At 43.3% G+C, this 20088-nt stretch overlaps 1 protein-coding gene across 3 annotated transcripts in view; it reads left to right on the top strand.

Annotated features, from left to right (window-relative positions):
- The first annotated feature begins 969 nt into the window (after window positions 1-969).
- The window catches only part of arvcfb (ARVCF delta catenin family member b), a 108194-nt gene continuing 89075 nt past the window's right edge, over window positions 970-20088 (top strand). For all 3 annotated transcript variants that reach the window (XM_053420499.1, XM_053420500.1, XM_053420498.1), the window contains exon 1: window positions 970-1196. In XM_053420499.1, the coding sequence (XP_053276474.1) occupies window positions 1176-1196 (21 nt within the window). In that variant the 5' untranslated portion in view covers window positions 970-1175. The remainder of the gene's footprint in view (window positions 1197-20088) is intronic.

The raw sequence follows: 20088 nt of genomic DNA, 5'->3' as shown, positions 1-20088 counted from the left end.
GTGTGTGTGTGTGCATGTAAGTTCAGCTCCAGTCCTTTTCTTGAATTCCTGCTTTCCATACAGAGAGGGGGGTTGTAAAAAGCAACGCCATCCCCCCATCTCTCTCCATCCCATACATCCATACAGCATCTCTGCAAAGAAGAAAGCAGAGTCCTTTATTCACATGTGTCAAACATGCTTGACATAGCCAGCATTTCACTGGATGTGAAGCGATTTTTGCTTTCAAAATAAAAGCACCAAAGATGACCATTGCAACTCATAATTATCAATCCTTCTGATTTCATGTCCTGTGAAAACAATAAGGCTCTCTGCTGGAAATAATTATTGGGCCCATGTGCCACTGTGTTCTCATGAATCCAAATTATTTTCCTGTCGTCAAATACAGCAAACATACAATATAAGGTATTACCAAAGATGTTCTCTCAGGGGACTGCATTACTAGGCCTACCAGATACTCAATACCTCATGATGGGAAACTGTAGTTCAGTGAGTGGTAAATATCATTCTCCAAGCTGATCTGCATATTTGAGAGTCTGCCTTTTATAGTGACCAGTCCAGTAATGCTTTATAATCAGCATCTTTCGGTATGTGACACGTGTCAGGTGGATGGATTATCTTTACGAAGGTGAGGAGCTCACTTTGCACAGAGGAAATCTTACATATTTTACTTGAATTCATGAGTAATGGGGTCGAGAACAAAAGTGTTGAGTTGATATTTTATGTGTTCATATAGACTTCTTCGACATGTTTACTTGCATCCTGTTACAAACACATGGAATCAACATTTTTCTCAATATCTTAATTCTCTTGTGACCCGATGGTGTAGACCTACATCAAACGTACTCATTCTTTTGTAGTTTTGAATCGAGGCACGAATAAAGCTGCAGCATGTTTTGCGAGTGCTTTATTGTGAAAGGGCCGCCTGCTGGCTTCCTGTGCTGCTCCGTCTCAGTGCGTGTGTGTGGACGCAGCTGAGCAGAGGATGGCTGCCTGCGTCTGAGCCGCAGCTCTGCGCGCACACAGGCAACACTCCGCGTACACACGAGAGGAGCCCGCCAGGGGAGGAGAGGAGGCGCAGGAGAACTTTTCCCCAGAGGAGGAGGTAGTTGTCACACGTTTTCCCCGGGAGCGGTTTTATTTTTGCGGGAACGAAAGGTGGGGAGATCTGGACCATCATGCCTGCTGAAGTGAAGCAGGTTAGTGCTGCTGTGGCTCCCGGTGTCTCTCTCCCCCTCTCCTCTCACCATATCTTCTCCAGCCTGTCTCTCTCTTCTCGTCCGTCTCCTCCTCCGACCTGGTTCCTCATTGTTGGATTGTGTTGAATGTTTTCTGTTTTACTCCACACCAACACTCTCTGTATCCTGTGTTGAGCTTTGCTTTCATCCATCCTTCAGCAGGAATGTGTGTGTGTGTGTGTGTGTGTGTGTGTGTGTGTGTGTGTGCGTGCGTGCGTGCGTGTGTGTGTGTGTGTGTGTGTGTGTGTGTGTGTGTGTGTGTGTGTGTGTGTGTGTGTGTGTGTGTGTGTGTTTGTGTGTGTGTGTGTGTATGTGTGTGTGTGCACACATGATGTGTAGTCTGGGTGCATATGTGTGGTATTCAGAATGCTGCATGACATCAGATACACTGAGGACTATGTACTTACACCTCTTAGTGACCATTTCATGCTGTAAATAGTCATGACCATGAGTTATGCATAGTGGCGGTCATGTGTGTGTGTGTATATGTATGTACGTGTGTATGTATGTGTGTGTGTGTGCGTGTGTGTGTGCGCAGTGCTGTGACTTATGACCTCCCTGACACATTCATGGGCTCCGACCTGTCCGTCCCATCCTACGGAATGATGAGGTGTGATCACGGGACAAGCAGTGAAGTATTGAAAGTTTGTCCCTGATCATCGCTCTGAATGAGCCTGTGACAGGATTTATAGCCCGAGCTGCGTTGCCAGTTGTGTGCGAGAGATATGGCTCTAAACCCTTTTGTCTTGAACTTGCACAGATACCGCAGGAATGTGCTTTTGTTAGCTACTGCGAGTGTGTTACTCTGTCTGTGTGGGTGCGTATGTACCATTGCATGATATGCATACGTTATTGGAAGTATTCCCTGTGTTTGAAGTGCATCCGCAGGCAGCCCACATCATCTCCACACTCTTTTCCCCGCCGAGCTTGGCAGCCCTCACATGCACAAAAAAGGAAGAGAGATATCTGAAAAAAAGAGGGGGGAAATCAGATTGAATAAGGTCAACTTCTCATCAGCGTTGTTCTCCTCCGCTGGGCTGAGAGGGGTGGAGTTATCCAACCCCTGTCTGGCAGACAAAAACATTCTGTCAGCTCTCCACCTTGCTCTTATAACAATACGCTCACAACTACCCCCCTGGGATGGTGCCACTCGATAACTCGAGGAGCCAGCAAGAGATACCTGTATTTCTCCCTCGCACACTCACTCTTTCCATCTCTTGGTTTTGATAAGTTTGAGAGCTGTACTCCAAGTGCGTGTTGACGGATCAAAAGCAGGACCAATGTTGCCTGCTGGAATCCGTTGGCCTGGATTATGGGAATGCGAAGAAATGCATGTCCACAACTTGAGAGCATCTCATCTCCAAATGCATCCCGAAGTGGGTCAAAGACCATGACCCCCCCGTATGACTGAGATAGTTGGCATACTTCAGAGCAGGCCGGCATCATGGCGTGACCTTTTCAACCCTGCATTCAACATTCCACAGCAAGGAAGCACCTGCTTGGGCAGCGTTGAAGGAGACGAGAGGTCAACATGTGTCCAAGTCACACTTGAGCCATAGACGGATCAATTTCAGCGTCCATATTCTTGTATTGGTTTTCAGTCTCGGATATGGCTTTCAGGCATTCTACAACATTAGGAGTTGAGTTGTCATATTAACCCTTTACAGCTGCCTCTTTGAGCAGTGATGCTTTATACTGCCGTCTGTTTGTCCTGCTTTTTTCTAATACTCTTTTTAAATGCTAAGAACGTAGAAAGCAAGGGGAAATGAGAGAGAGAGGCTGCTCTGCCTTGACCCCATCTTAATGCTGCAGCACAGCTTACAGTAAGTAAATGCAGATTACTGCATCCCTCAATTAGTGGGGGAGCCCGAACCAGACCACGTCTGAGTTAAATATAAATCTGCCTTTATTTTAGTACTTTGCTCCGGCAGGGTTGTGCCCTTATCTTATGAGTTTAGTTGCAGAAGCTTGGGCTTATGAAAAATAGAAGAACAGATTTGTCGTGAAGGAGAAAGGAAAACATTATGAATAATCCAGTAGTCATCATCTTGCCAAGGTCTATCAGAAACCCCGACTTTGCTTTTGCTCCGCAAGCTAGAAGGACCTGTCTGAATAACAGAATAATTCAGTGATTCAGCCAAAGACTAAAGAAGGTCTCATCTTCAGACTGCGGGTTACTGCCAGCTGCCTGACAGCTAGAAAGGCTCTCAGCCACTGCGACCCAGCATTCCCCTCCTCTCCGATGCTGTCTGATGTCTTACCGAAATTAAAAAGCTGTCAAACTAAAGATTTTTCTTCTGCGGGAGTGTTTTAGTATATGAAAACTGAAGTCTCCTTGTGTGTTCTTTCCCATTGCTTTCCTCAGGCTCTGCCCTTGTGTGACAGCAGAAGAAAGTGTGCAGATCAATATTTGGAGACATGTAGAGCATGAGGAGGAGCATTGTTTTGGGGAGTGGAGGTCGTACAAGAATAATGCCAATGACCGGAAACATATGAGCCGGTCAATAGCTGTGGAGAGTGCATCAGTGTAAGGGCCATTTACTATGGGGGGTTGGGCGCAGGATGGGTGTAGGGCGGTTATGAGTGCTGCTGTGATTTCAGGGAGAGATGGTCTTGGAAGAGGTGGGATCATATGGTGATACGTGCCTGATGACTGGTGATACCAGATGGTCTTCCAGTCACACAGCCTGTCCATACTGGCCATTCTCCCCATGTCTCCCATAACGCTCTCATGGCTGCTCATGACCCAGGGCATGACACAACATGGCAACGAGTACCAAAAAGATAAATGCTGGCACAAAACATCTATAAATAATCATAATTTATGTTTTATCACCTCTGCAGGCTTATCATGGTTTTCATTTGAAACCAATAACCCCTATCCTCAGGTAGTCAAACAAACATACCAAACATTTCTTTGTTTCCGCTTTTCAAATGCAGATTTTCTGTTCTCCTCTTGTTTTATAATTATGAATGAAATATATTTGGACTAATCATCCAACAAAACAAGAAATTTCAAGTTGGGCTCTGGAAACTTTTCTATTTTGAACATCTTTTAGACCATTTAAAGTGTTTGGGGCTACAGTTTAGTCAACAGTCCTCAACTGAGATTATTTAATTATTCATGATATTTTTTTGTGCTTTCATTCTCTGTTAGTTGTTCGCTACCTTCAGTTGTTTAGACGTCTTGTTTGGTTCAGCCCATTAGCTACACAATTGACTCATTGATTTGTCAACTATTGCATACATCTAAATAAAAGATGAAAGCCGAATAAGAAATAATCCATAAAAAAATGGTACCTCTAATTTTTGTTGCGTAAAGTGATTTTATTATAAAGTTATTATAAATGTGCAGATTTTTATATAGTTTTTTAAATATATCATCCCTCTAAGATATCTTGTTGTTCATTCGCTGTGGTGATTTTATCAAAGATAGTAACTTTTTTTCTGAAATCTCCCAGTGCAACACAAAACTAGACATCTGGTCTGCCAAGTGGGTTTAAACAAACACTGAGAAATATGTGCAAATGCTATTTGACCCCAGCAATATGACACTGCACTATACATAGTGCAGCATGTTTTTTCTGCCGTGGATCATATGCACATACCCTCAAGTTTTTTGGTGTTTACTCTGTAGTTGTGTGCCACTCATCCCTTGGCACAACAGACTTCCCCATTTCTTCGGTCCTAACACACTTGGATAAATGACAGTGCGATCGTTCACTCACTGTCTGACCACTGGCGAGGACCATAATGCTCTCTCAGCTTTCATCATCACGCTGATAGAATTAAAAAGAAAGGTGAGTGGCAGCAAATTGGAAGGCTGGAGGGGGGTGCTGGAGATGGATGCTCTCATACTGCTATGTTTGGAAACAGCGCCGGGGAAGATGAAGCTGTGCATTAATGAGATGGCAGCTTATCAGCTTGCTGGAGCAGTTCTTTTTTTCTTACATATTCAGCTTTACAACGTACCTGCTGTCAAAAATGTGTGCAGGCTGCATACAGTATAACACCTCTATACATTCACAGATTGAATACACATCTTTCCAAAGCATTGGATTTTACATTCTGGTCTGTTAACTTCCAATAACTTGTGAATGATGTCTTGGCTAAGGGTAACTGTTTTGTGTTTTTCCTGCCACTAAATACAGTAAATCCTCCTGAGGTGAGGTGTAGACACAGTGTCAGACCATTCCCCTCTCAGCACACAAATACACACACAGGGCTCCAGAGGAACATCAGTTGGATCCCGGATTTATTTACTCGCTCTCTGTCTGCAGGGCACAGACAGGCCATCTCTGTTCATAAGGGAGTGGGATTCGTTTCCCTGTGTCCAATAAACACCTTTATATCTGTGCGGCTGGAAGCCAGCAACACAAGCCATGTTTATGATAACAAAAGCCATTTGCCTCAGAGAAAGCAGAGGGATATCCTTCACATTTCTCTTGAACATTACATAGAACTGTCAGTGAAGTCTCTGTTGTAGATGCTGTTTTTTCCCACTCTTCAAGAGCTCCATGCTTGGGACATTGCTGTCATCCAGAAAGACCCTCAATCAAAGAGGGATCTAATTCTGGGGCCTTTATCAAAGCATCGGTACTTCTTTGACAGTTATGTATAGTTCATATAGGCTCCTCCTGCTCTGTCCTGCAGCTGAGGACCTCTTAGAGGGGCCCGCGGGGGGAAGGTCAAAGTCCTCATAAAGCTTCCCTCAACCAGAAACCCAGGAACAAATGCCTCCCTACTTCTCCCTTTCTCTGTTTAACCCCCGCCAGTACCATCCACATTGTACTGGGCAGCAGTGCAGCCGTGGGGGCTGGGGGTGCAGCTTCTCTTGGGTGTTTAGTCTGGAACTTTCTTTTGAGGGATTAGCCCACTTCCTGCCTCTGGGCCGGCCGCTGGAAGCAGTTGGGATGGCAGAGAGCATCGATCCTCCATCATCGTACCATCTGTCTCATGCTGGCTTTTGGGATTAATGATTCCCTCAGCCAGCTCTTTACTACGGCTCCATCAGTGTCCACTGAACATTCAGATTACACTGACATGTGGCCAGCCGAGGAGTTTGCTTGACACATCCTCAGTTTATTTATTTCTGCTGTGAGGAGTCATCACAGTCATTGGGGCTTTGGAAAGTCAGCCGAGGCCAAACAAAACGTTTTTTTGATTGAAGCTACCAACTTGAAATCTAAATCTTCATGTTTTCTCAAACTACATTGTAAATTCTATAATATGTGTGGCTCAGAATCTGTTAGCAGTTGGATGAAGCTCTCAAGAGATGACCAGCTGCCTATTCACTAACTGAACGTTTGATAAAACGTTCAGTTTGTTCAGTACTGTCATTTTCACAAACATAAGCTTTGATTATTTTCTCAGGCTTCTCTCTCTTCTTTTTGTAAAAGGATCGTAATGGAACATTATATCTGAAAGAACAGCGTGTCAATCCATGTTTTGCTCAGTAACAAAGCTTGTGGAAATTTTAAGTGAGGACTGGCCGTTACTGACCCACTGACGGTTGAAGTACGCTGATGAGGTCCAACCATTTATTGGAATGTCGGTCTGAACCTGGAAACACATAATAGTTGCTGTATAACTGCTGATGGCTGTGGTCCAGGGAGAAAGATAAAAGAGAGGATGAAAGACTGAGAGGGAAAGTCCAAACCACTGTAAGCTGACCGACTTTTGGGCCACAACGGTCTTTGTTACGTGAAGCCACGGTTGGCCATGTTCTGGCCCCCGCCGGGCTTGCACACAAACATTATCGTAACCAGTGGCAAGAGTTCGGCCAAACCAGGAACAGGACCTCTTCAAATAGGAAAGTTAAACAAGTTCCTAGCATTCTGAGGACTGCTGCCAATTCTCCTCATGGACAACAGTGTCTACAGTTCAGTGGTTTCGATAACAGAGGCATCCAGACACTGGGCTGGTTGTCATGTGCCGTTACATTTGATAACACAGTATGGTTACTCATTTCCTCAACTTCTTTTAATTTGTGCTTAGCCCATTCCCAGTGGAGCCACTGGGGAACAATGGAGTGATGCGCCTCCTCGCACATTCCACATGGCTCTATTGAGTTGTCTAATGAACCTCTACTGCATGCGTGGCCTGCGCTGGCTGCTGGGGCTCCACGAAATACTATCTCGGCCCATCACACCCCCTCATATTTAATTTGTTTGGAATGTGTAATAGGCTGTGAAGTGGAGCGTGGTGCAGTGTTGATCTGTGCCAGCCAGGTCTGCGGATACAGAGGGACAGGTGCCAGCCATCAGTGGAAGGTGCTGTACTTAACACTGTGTGCTGAATTGGAGAGCGTACAATCCTGGCACTCTTGTGAGGGCTTTTAGAGCTGCCAGTATCCTGTTGCTCAGGCCAAGCAAGCTTTTAGCTTGGTAATAGGACATCATAGCCGTGTGTTCTTTTTCTGGAGTGTGGGCAGCAGAAAGTTGGAGAGAAAAGGTTGTGTCATAGAGTTGCCGCTACATGAAACAGGGTACAAATTACTGTCTTCGTGGTGTGACTCAATCCTGCAGGATCAGACGTATAGCATAATAGGATCCACAGACTGAGCTCATAGGAAGCAATACAAAATAAACACATTTTCTCAATATTGGTGCAATTTGTCACAGATATTATATTCTGCTTTCAGTATTAATTTGTACATTATGTTTTGATGAAATATTTAACACCTAGCAGCCTAAATTACAATTTTGCTTTATTTGGTAATAATGCAATGGGAGAGTGTGTCTGTCTGAGAGAGCAAGGACAGTTCATGACCTGAAGTTGCAGGTGCATTAGCCACTGAGTCACTAGACATTTTCTAACATTATTTGAGCTTTTACGTGTTTTAGAAAAGGCAGCTGGTGAAATAAATAGCTCCAATTTGCTGCTGCAGTGGTTTCATCCGTGCTTGTACACATCAGGAAAGAAAACGTACGTTCTGGAGTTTATACAGCAAGTATGATGCTTCTATAATACTCAACTCTAAAGAATCACAGCCTATGTTTTCCATACTGGTTATTTGGCCACCATAACCATGACACTGTCTGCATTGTTATTTCCCCGTGGCTGTTCTTCTGAATTGCCATTGGTTACCAAACTATTTTCCTGTATCCGTAGAGATTCAGCGGGGGCCTAAATTGAATCCCCTGGTTGATCAGGAACTATACTAAGGCATGTGTTCCTTTCTTTCTTACCTCGTTGGATTTAGAATGTGTGGAAAAGAGGGCACTAAACCCTGCAAAGTTTTCAGAGTTAAGCAAACAAGGCCTGTTGACACAGACCTCCTTGAATTCCCGAATTCTTTCCATCATATTCTAGTACAGTTAAGAGAGGCTTAATCCAATAAAACCCACTCTGCGTCTGTTTTGTGCTCTGTCCCTCTTGAATCTGCCTCTGTGTGTGTTTTGAGGGTGGGGGGGGGGGTAAGGTCCTCCGAAGGAGTGGCCAGCTGCAGCCTCTGTTGTTCAGGCCACAAGGGAGCACAGGGAGTGTTTTTGGGGTCACAGAGCAGCTACATTCCAAAGTCGAATTCTCAGATGGGAGCGCTCATTCCTCACTCTGCTCCAAAGCCATAACCCACGTCCTCTGTTTTCCCCCTGTCACTTATCCATGGTCCTGTAAGCACAATGTCCCTGAAACAATGGCGCGTTTTAGGCTGCTAGTGTCTGTTACTGGCCAGCAGGACATGTATCAATGCCGTCCCTGTGCAATGCAGAAGCATCACTTACCGTTAAACTGGAAGTCATGGGCGAACAGATTGAGTGCACCCTTTCCTTGATCTGCCATGTTCTCATGCCGCTCATGTTGTTACTTTAGCAAGGCCTCGTGATGGGCCTGTACTGCTAATAGTGATAAAAGTGAAGTGTGCTAAGTGCTTTACTTCCTTCTGCAATTCCCTGCAGAAATGCATTTAGATGGTTCTGGATCTTTTAGATATCCTGACACACAAACATGTAAGTGTACACCCTTATGGGCAAAGGCCCTGTACATACAAAGGTACCTGCATTTGATGGCTGACAACCCATCAAACCCTGAGAACTAGTCTCATTAGTAGCCCCATGTTACCCTTTTAGCCCAGATGCAAACCAGTCCTCATGGGTTTCTGTTCACTAGGTACTTAGTTGGTTGGTTACCTTTCAGAAATGGATTTGATACAGTGATTCTCAGGAAATTGGTAATAGATAACATAAACAGAAGTTGATGAATTGGCTTGAACCAATACCTGAGAAAACAATGAAACTTCGACTCAGAATCCTGTAATATTACCACTGGTTGTCACATAGATTTCAATGTCTTAACACAAACTCTAAAGAGATAACTAACTCTTATTTAAAAAAAAAAAAAAAAAAAGCCATTCCACCTCTGGGATTGTAAATGCATTATTTTTTACAAAAGTTGGATGGTATCAGCAATGTGTGATTCTCCAAAACAAATAAATCAATCAGAGTTTCACCAATGTTTTAATTCTGATTATAACTCAGTGGAGCTCTGCCCTATAAGTAATTCATAACTGCTGTATTTTCTGTTGTGCCACAAATGATGAATATGTAAATATGTTCATGTTTTGCTATATTAGCGATGACAAATTGCCTCTATTCTCCGAAGAGTCAAAAATTATTCTAACCAATCTCTCTGAAATATGGTCAGCCCAGCATGGGCTTAGAGTTGGATACAAAATATTTGGGACAGTCTTCAAATAGAAAGCTATTGTGTCCCCTGCCACATTGTGGTGTGGAAATCACAGTGGGCACGTGCACAGAGGCCGATCTGAAATTACAGGCCTCCGTCCACACTCTGCCATTGCAATCTGAGGCTTGCAGGCACCAGGACTGGCACAACGTCCTCCGAACCTGGATCCCTGGAGCCACACACGGCTGCTGCTGTTGTGCGGTACTCCAGTCTCTGTGGGAAACAAGTCTCCTGTCTTGTCTCTCCAACACACACCAACAAATCTAATTAACTTTCCCTCTCGGCCGAGCGCTCTTGCCTCTGCTCTGCCACAGCTGTGCACTCTGAAAAGTCCTCACTTCTTTGAATACGCTTTCTTCCTGAGTGCATGGATTCCCAAACCTTGGTAAGAAAGAGATTTGTTTTAAAGTGAAAATTAGGCATATAGCTGAGGCTTAGCTTTCATGTTTTGGGATTCAAGCAGTGTAGAGGTCTGCAGTGTCGAGAGCAGGTGCTGCAGAGGTCAACTTCCTCTACCTTTTCACTGCAGATATCCTCTCCAGAGAGGAGAGGAAGTCAGCAGGATGGAGTTTAAAGCCTCATTTCTTTGATATGTTCACAATTCAGAGTCTGTGTGTTCCTGTGTTCATGCACAGCGTGGATGCCGAGTAAATGTCACAGATGCCTTTGTGTGTGTATTCTATGTGTATTTGGAAGAGATTGTGAACTTTGCTGGCGGCAGTTTCTGCAGTATTGTGAAGTAAGGATTTGAAGTGTGTTAGTGTCTCTGTAGTGCTAAAGCTCCTGTTCGCTCTCAGAGGAGCTCATGACTTCAGGAGAAATCTGCCAAAGGCGGAATTTCTCTGACTGGACACATTTATGTCCCCTGTCGATATGGAAAAGTAAAAAAATAGATTTAGGATACTTTCAATCGGCTGTGATTTTTTTGGAACTTATCCATGTGACTTTGCCATGCACATTCAAAAGCTGGATGTGTTCTATCCTAGTCCCCCCCCCCCACCTCACTGGTATACAAGGATGAAGTGAAAATGTATTTTGATATGGATAATTTCTCCTCCCGAAGTTATATATTTCTGCTTGAGGTCTTAGCTTGGCTGCTTTGAATGATGAGTACATGTCCTGCCCATGGTTCTTTCAGTCTTCCCTGGCAGGCAGAGTCTCCCTTAATTGCTGCATGCCTCTGGAACGTGTCTCACTAATGGGGCTGTTGAAGCCCCAATCTGTCACTATGTTTTTCTGTCTATATCGCTGTTTGAACGACCAGGGTTAGCCTTGATGATGCAACAAACTGCTTTGGTTTGGTGACAGCACTCAGAAGGCTGTGTCCCGAAGGACTGATATCTTTCTTGCCTCTCTCAGGCCGTCTGATGTCAAACAGGGATCCGGCAGAGATGATGTTTCATGTTAATGTCTGCTGGGTGTGTGTGTGTGTGTGTGTGTGTGTGTGTGTGTGTGTGTGTGTGTGTGTGTGTGTGTGTGTGTGTGTGTGTGTGTGTGTGTGTGTGTGTGTGTGTGTGTGTGTGTGTGTTTGTTTGTGTGTGTGTGTGTGTGTGTGAACAACGGGTGTGATGAAATTGAACAGTCATGCAGTCCGTCAGTGATATTTCTCCGACTGTGACACCCTTTTTTCAAGGATGGATATGCAGAGAATCTGGTATGATGTTGTTCAAGAAAACCTCAATGGCATTTGCTTTGTTAACGCCATTACTGATGCTTCTACTCTCTCGTATTCAAGCTCAGTAAAAACTAAAGCATCTAATTTTCTTTGACAATTTTGGTGAACCCTTATGCAGGTAAGAGGTCCTGTTAAGATTCCACTGCGATTGGGGCTTGTCTTATAAAACTCCAGAGATTTGCATAATATTGGAGTATACAGCTTTTTCTCTGGATTTGTTGCGGATTGAGACAATAGTTCCACCATTCATTGAAAGTGGCCAAAGCTTGACTCACTGTGTGTTGTACCTGAAGTCTATAGGAGTTATTGGTGGGACTTGAACAACAGTGGTCGAATACCTCAAATGACTCATGATCCATGTGGTCTAATACCTCAAATGACTCATGATCCATGTGGTCTAATACCTCAAATGACTCATGATCCATGTGATACCCCCCTTAAACTCCCCCACACACCCCCCTCTCCATCCTCCATTACTTCCTCACACACCCTGAGGCCTACCCCTGCAGCAGCTGATGAGAGGAGGTTTAACCACTCAGGCCAAAATGAGCATCACTTCACTGCACACTACTTGGCCATCTCTTCACTCCCCTCTGATGCTTAATCTTTATTTGGCTTTCAAACAAGGGCCGAAACTCCTGGCAAGAAAAACAAACCTCCAATAGAGGGAGATGTGAGCACCTTGTCACCATATGGAGCTTAGAGTTCCACCAAATTGCTCTCTAATCTCCGCAACATGTTAGGAATTTGAAGCCCTTGTTTTTCAGCTGAAAATAGCAGTCCGCTCCCCACGTGGCTTCTCTTGTTTGGCATGCAGTGTGAAAGCACCCCTGTAGCTGTTTGACCTTTGAAACACACCGTTAAACACGTATAGGAAACCGTCATGTCTTGTTGGTCAACGGACACTCCTCTTAAGATGCGTGGAATGGTAAATGTGGACAGGGTGGAGTTAAGGCTCATTAATGTCGCCTGTTTCAAAAAAAATTGTTGGATGATACATCCACTAAAGGGCCGCTCTAAATCGATTGTCTGACAACAAACATGTTGACGTCGGTAGAGGTTGTAGTAAAGTACAACTTACCACCTTACAAATTCTCCCTTCAAAAAGTTCCACCACTGTTAAAATTGTGTTCGATGATTCTCGCCCTTGAGCTATTACCTGCCACCCCACAATTTCCAGGGTTACCCCTCGGTTTCGTCTCTTTGGTTTATAACCATAAACATTCAGGAGACGTTCACAAATACGGATAAAGTGAACGCACAGTACGGACAGAACCCTAACCCTTATCTCCAAGATGACCAACACTGAGAGAGATTTCAGTTCCAGAGCATCTTATAAGAGTTATGTCCAATCAATTTTGTTCAGTTTGAATTAATTGTGTTTATTGTGAATTAATAAAACTCACCCTCGATGAAACTGTGATACGACGATTCACCACAGCAACGGGTAAATCCAAAGCCTCTATTTTAATCCAGTGGAGAAATATGTAACATGTAACAATGGACATTCATTTTTTTTTAAACAGCAGCAGCTGTGAAAGAGCCAGACAAGCAGAAGAGAATCAATAACTAAATACTCTGACATTTTGTTCAGTGTTTTCCACTCATTCATTGTTGCGCAGACTTTAATGGATGATACAACTTGAATCTTGTTTGTTAGATTAAATATTTAACTACATTTAAACATGTTTATTTTGTTTAGCCTGATGTGTACAAAGTGTTGACTGCAGCAGAAGATTAGAAGACACAAGTTCAATTATAGACGCATGGGTGTAGCCTTGAGTCTGACCCAGTAACATTTGCAAATGGAAAAGTGTTATGGTTAAATGTGGATCAGATATTATTTATGTCTATAAATTATACAGTTACAGTTTTTTGATTGACTCTATGGATGATCTAAACATAGTAACATAAATGATGTAAATGATCTGATGGATCCATGTCCCGTCTGTCCTCACACTAATTACTGATGAATTAAAACAATGGTAACATTAGTAAAGATAGGTCTTGGGATGGTGTTCCCTGGATTTAAAGCATCTCCAGGTGCAGACAAAGAGAAAGATGCTCCAGTCAGCAGGTTCAGTTCAGGTAATGTGAGTTATAACATTTGGAACAGGTCACTCAAGAGTTTCTCTCGTCTCAGGATTAACAAACTCATGAGTTCTCACCTGACTCCTGGACTACACCCAAGGTGTCGGCAGTGATGAAGTAAAGGAGTCATGTGCCAGATATCATTGCTCCGTTCCTGTGCTGTGATGGATTGCCAGGCAGCAAAGCAGTTTAAGCAGCTTTCCTGTTGTTCTGAGCAGCCCTTCACTGACTCGCTAAATAGCTGCTGATGATTCAGGAGTGTCTCCCAGACGAACTGAGGCCCTCGCTGCTAGTTTGGCTTCTCTTTTGTCAGCTGGGGACTGTGACTGAAATTTTAAGTGGTGTGGAATGGGTCCGAAAAAAACATTGGGTTACTCATCCTTTTCAAGTTGAAATGAATAATTCAGGTTTTAGTTTTCCTGTAAAATGTGTTCCCTTTACACTGTCTAAGTTTATATGTGTTATTTCTAGGGCTGTGAAATGATTAAAATTTTTAATCAAATTAATCACAGGTTTCTATGGATTAATCATGATTAATCACATTACCGATTTTCTCGGAATATTTTTGTGAAAACAAGATTTATGACATTTAACTTTTCTTTTGTGCTGCAACTCAGCAGTTCTTCAGCAGTTATCATTGCTTTTCCATATGGAACATTCATATAATCTTCATCCTAAACAATATTCGGGCTCCTTAGCCATTGTGTGGTTGAATAAAACTTTTTTTTTTAAAAATCAAACAGAAATTATTTGAGCTTCTTAGCCATAGGATGGTTGAAATTTTTTTTTATTTTTTGTCACACAACCATTAACCACACCATGATACAATCTAATGCCTCTAAAGGCCCTCTTAGCTACTCGTTCTTTAGCCAGTTGGTGAGGCAAACTAACTTGTTCAAATTCTCTGACAGTAAAGCTGACCGCTTCTTTTGCACAATGTGTCCTGCGAGTGAGTCTGGTTTGGCGCATTCCACTTGAACGCCCCTCGCCGACCAACACATGCTTCCCGTTGCGGTGGTTACGCCGGGTTCACACCGGACGCGGAAGCGACGCGGAAGCGTGGCGTAAGCGCTAATCCCTGGCGCGCCGGCGCTTGGCTGGTCACACCGGACGCGGTAGCGACGCCGAAGCGCCGCGCATTACTTATAATATCACGTACTTCTGCTGTTATCAGCCTGCAGTAAAAACGGCATTTAATCATTTTTTTCAAGCATATACTTACTTGTTGCTCCAACATTAAGCAACAGCATCCCAACATGTGTCTTTTTTGGTGTTGTCTTTATACAACATATGCTGAGAATCAACAACTCAAGTTACTTCTCCACTTCAATGATTAATTTAATGTCATCCATGTTGAAGAACTTCTCCGCTGTTTGCTCCGGTAAATGTCGGGTGTCGAGGGTAAATTACGTATTCTCCACTCAAGCCTATGTGGAGAATACGTAGCCCCCCCCCCCTCTCTTTTTTATCTTTATGACTGCTTGTGTGGCTGTAGTGGATGGGCAGAGGGGGACATTAAATAATGTGCTTGGTAAAAGTGGTAAAATTAAAACTCCAAGACAACAGAATGTGAATACAAAGTATGGGATGCATATTTGATCATTTATATCATATAAAATATGTCATCTATATCGTTTAAAATCATTTTTCAGTGTGTTTCCTGTCGCGATACGCTCGCGTCAAGCGGAAAAAATAGACTCGACGCCGAAACGATCGCTTCACGGCGCTAGACAGCCGCGGCACAACGCTACGCTTCAGCCTCCGGTGTGTTCAGCGCTGCGGTTTAACATGGGAGTGGATGGGAGCCAGAGGATTGGCGCTGCGCTTACGCCTCGCTTCGGCGTCGCTTACGCGTCACCCGGCGAGCGGCAACTAGTGCAGAGGCGGCGGAATTGGAAGGTCCTTCTGCGCATGCGTTAAATGCGTTTAAAAAAAAAAACGAATTAATCCTGTAATTTAATCATAACGCGTTAACACGTTATTTTTCACAGCTCTAGTTATTTCACATTTTTATGGATCACATTGTTAATTTCTAATTTGCATGTACATAAAAACTGGAGTTATTAGAGTGAACATATGTTAAGATAATTGTGTTTGGATGCAAATATGTAACAATGTGCTAAAGCTGTTTACATGACAGTGTTGCTTTCATATGGAACAGTATGGCCTCTGTTTGCGTTAGCACAGATGACAACAGTTTGATACATTGTCACTCTAGTTGTCGTTTTTTCTTTCCCAGTGTGTTGAGAACCATTTGTGGGGGTGTTGGGTAGACTTCCTCATTGCATCCTTGGATCATAATGTTGAACAGACTGTTCCCTGTTTGAAACATTCCACAGATTTAGCAGAGGTCTTCAGATATCATCCTTCTTCAGTCTTCGTTCACTACATCACTGGCCTGAACATTTTTTGTTCATCCTTTTTTAAATATTGCCTAGTGCCTTCCTGAGGCAAGTGGACTAATGGGCTTTGGTCTGTGGAATCCACTCCACTGTTTTCTCCCTCATTGGGCCATTTGCTGAGGCCCCAGTGGGGTAGGCAACAATAGGCTTCATATGAAATATTCACCATGACCGGGGCATTCCAGCGAGCAGTTGATCCGCACGCAGCAGTTTGGCGATTAGATAAAAATCAGCTCCGATTGAAGAGACAAACACAACCCCATTGCTTCCAGGGATCCAAAATAAAATAGAGTGTTCATTTTGTTATTGGATGGTGCCTGTCTGCTGTCTACATAACCATTCACTGGCACGCAGTGCTCAAGGCCCTGTCTTGTCTCTCTTTGTCAATGTCAGAATTTCAGCCTAATGAAATGAGTGAGCATTCGCATTGCTTTAGGAGTGAAACAATTGTTACACATCTTATTTATTTACTGAAATTGCTCTCGCAGTGGGACATGGGCTCACAGCTCTGCCAGTCGTACTGAAAGGACCATGCTCCACAGTGCTCAGGTGTTCCCAGCCCGGATAGTGCACAGACACTTATAGTAATTGCAGTACAATCTAATGATGTCTCCGATCAGGGAGATGGTGTGTGTCCCTGTGGTATCAGGCTTGTCTCTCTCGTTCTCTCTCTATTTTCCAAACTCAGCTGTCAAACATGAACATGTTCTGATTATCGAAGCGCCTGCTCGGCCAAGCTGATACGAGAAAGAGACGTCAGGTGTTGAGCCAATAGCTTGACTGCCGCCTTTGTTGGCAAACCCTGTTGCTCATGTGGCTGTGAAGGGTTTGGACGTGAATTGACTTTCAAAGAAATCAGCACAACGGTATGTCCAGATAAATATTTTAAGATGTAAACAGTCCAAAATCCAAGACAAGAATTCAATGTTTAGTTTCGTGTCTCTGTATAGAAACCCTCTGAGCCCCTATCATCATATGGTTTTTAAGAAAACTCTGAGCAGTCATTTTATTGGTTTGTAGCTATTAGCTTAAGTTCGAAATACTGACATTGTCTGTATGTAAGCTGTTTTAATACAATGTTTAACAGAGACCATCTTTGTGAATGAAGTTCACATTCCATCTGACGCATCAAGGAAAAGAACAAAATGCTAAAGACACAAAAGCACAGGGTGTTAGTGCATGATGTAGTTCATGATGTTGGTGTCGGTCCAGCCCTGCAAGTCAGCTCCTACGCAGTGCTTTTGTAACCTTTGCAGTCCTGTATGAAAAGCTGACAAGGACCTTTTGTAGAAACTTGCATATCTGGCTCCATTCTGGCAGTGTAAGGCTGACAAAAAGCCCTGTGGTGACACTCTGTTTTCCAAGAGAAAGATTTGCTTTCGATTGTGTGCCTGCTTTTCCGTTGCCAAAGATGGCTTCATACAGCTCTTTCTCCTTTAGGATTATCGGTAAAGGCTGTCACCATCCAGTATTTACTTGTTGCGACTCAACTTGCGATGTGATGTGTTCGAGAGAAACGTGAAATACCCGCTGTGGCCGGGAACATTGGTGTGTTAGCCAATATTTGAAGACTTTTATTTAAAGTTAGGTATTGGCCATTCAGCCTTGTAGAACTCTGATGAGAGGGACCTTCCCCTGTATCCACAGCTAGTGAATGTTCTTGATTATAATCCTAATCATGAACAGAGTTGTCTTACTGGGCAAATTATTCCAGTATGGTGCGATTTTACACAGCAGCTTGAGGAGTCTGTAAAACCTGCAGTGATAGCCGCCTCATTCTGCTTTAAGGAGCTGCTAACACCTGAAACGGTTTCATGATTCCTGCTGTGTTAGTAACTGGATATAAATGCTGTTTTGGAAAGTTTGTCATGCCACTCCTCTAACTATGAAGAACTTGTGTGTATTTGCATCGACACAGTACATGTATCTGGATACAACATTATATTGAGTTATTTTCAAGCCCCGCTAACATGCTGAGAGTTGTTGAGTTCAACACCCTCCTCCTCCCAAACCCACCTCCTGACAAAAGCTTTCCACAAACTCAGTCTGGCTGCAGTCATCTCACACCCTCCACTCTATTTTAAGCCTTCAGACAGAGGCCCGCTCCCCCTTAAGTGGACCCCACTCTCTCTGTGTGGGCCAGAGCATGGGCCTCTGCTAACCAAAGACTTTTACACACACACACACACACACACACACACACAGCCGCCCCTGCCAGCTGGTGCAGAGGTAATAGCAGAGGTAACCTCCAGGATGTTGCAGCCTTTGCTAAACCTCTGCCCGGCTCCTCACAAAAAGTCAGAGGAGGGTGCTCATTAAAGTTTGCTTTCTTACAGGAGAGCTGATGTGTTTGTCAGGTTTGTCCAACTGGGTCAGCACACAACACTGCTTTACTCTCAGGAGTTTACTGACTTCTCACAGTCGTAATGAAGCATTGGCTAAATTGGAACAGTAGCAGATTGATGTGTTTTCAGCCCAACCCTCGTTTTCTAAGACTAAGCTATTTTAAATCCCTTACAGGAGAACCTTATTTAATACCAAAATACCAAGTTTGAAATACTGATGTGTCCTCAAGCCAGGATAGCCAAACTTCTACCAAAATGTACATAAAAAAACTGAATATACTCCAAATGGAAACGCACAAAGCCATGTTTAAAACCAAGTGTATGCGATTAAACAGGATATAAAGGGATATTCACCATCTTCTCCTATTTATTAAGATTTAAATGTCTTTTCTAGAAATAAAAACAATGAATGTAATAATGATGAGAATGCAAATCTTGTATAAGATTTGCTGAACTGCAGTAGTTAGCTTTCTTTATGGATTCAGGCTGCCAGGGTGGGGTTAGATTCCAGAGTGGTCAGACAGCAGGAAAGTGACAACCACCCAGGCTTCCTTCCCGTCTGTGTTTAGTTGGCCCAGCTCCTCCACTATTTATAATGTTGTGCCAGCAATACACCACCATTGGAATAAGATACACACATACCTGAGGTTAAGGACTTTGTCTATCCCTACACTGTGGACATTAGTCATATCTTTCTGACTTGGTATAATAAAGAGTCTCACATTCACAGCGGTGTTCCATACTGGTTAACTGTGCCTTTTGGATGATGTTTATCTGATATAAATGTTAGGTTAAGCGCGTCAGAACAAAAGTACATTAGGGGAATTTTGGTATATGATATGAATTTTAAAGTACCCAAACAATAACTTAATAAATAACCTGAAATACACCGGAGAATAACAGGCTATTTCCTGGTTTCAGGCTTTATTAGAATTGCTAAACATACGTGTTCATCATCTCTGGAAAATACCCGTATTTTTGTCAATTATTTGAGGGAAATGAGGCTTAACTGATTTAGGGTGGTAGCATGGTTTTGGAATTGAGGGTAATCAGATAGCTGGCTCGCAGCGGACATCCTCTGTCTGACTGAGACAAAAACACACACGCTCCTTAGTGTTCCTGATAATGGCAGTTGTAGACAGGGAGGCGCAGGGCCTCTATCTGCTGCCTGTTGCCGTTGCTTCTTCAGGTCATGGACTTGCCCGAAGCACCACTCAGTGAAGTGTGCCATAATGATTGTTGTTCTTTGCATAATTAGTATTATATTGTACATGGTCCCCGGGGTTAAAGTGGTGTGAGTGTATCACAAAGTGGAGTGTGAGGATCCCCTAAGGTCCTTTAGGAAGATGAACAGTAGTTTGTTTTATTTCTTCACTACAAACAATCCACCGTAGAGTGTGTGTCAGTGAGACTGTTATAATCACGTGTTTCACTTTTTACAACATCTCCGAACAACCAATGTGCTCCTTATTTATTATGTATGTTGAGCTCTTAGCAGAATACAGAGCTGTGGTTCTATTATGACCTTCAACCACCTTTAGTTCAATCTACAATACGTCACACATCTCGATCAGAGCTTTAATCATTAATTGATTAATTAGTCAATCAAAAGCAAATTAAATGGCAGCTATTGATTGATTATTCATTTCAGTTAT

The sequence above is a fragment of the Pleuronectes platessa genome, chromosome 4 (genome assembly GCF_947347685.1).
Source record: "Pleuronectes platessa chromosome 4, fPlePla1.1, whole genome shotgun sequence".
NCBI classification, from domain to species: Eukaryota; Metazoa; Chordata; class Actinopteri; order Pleuronectiformes; family Pleuronectidae; genus Pleuronectes; species Pleuronectes platessa.
The sequence above is the reverse complement of the archived record's forward strand: the minus strand, read 5'-3'. Positions and strand labels throughout refer to the sequence as shown.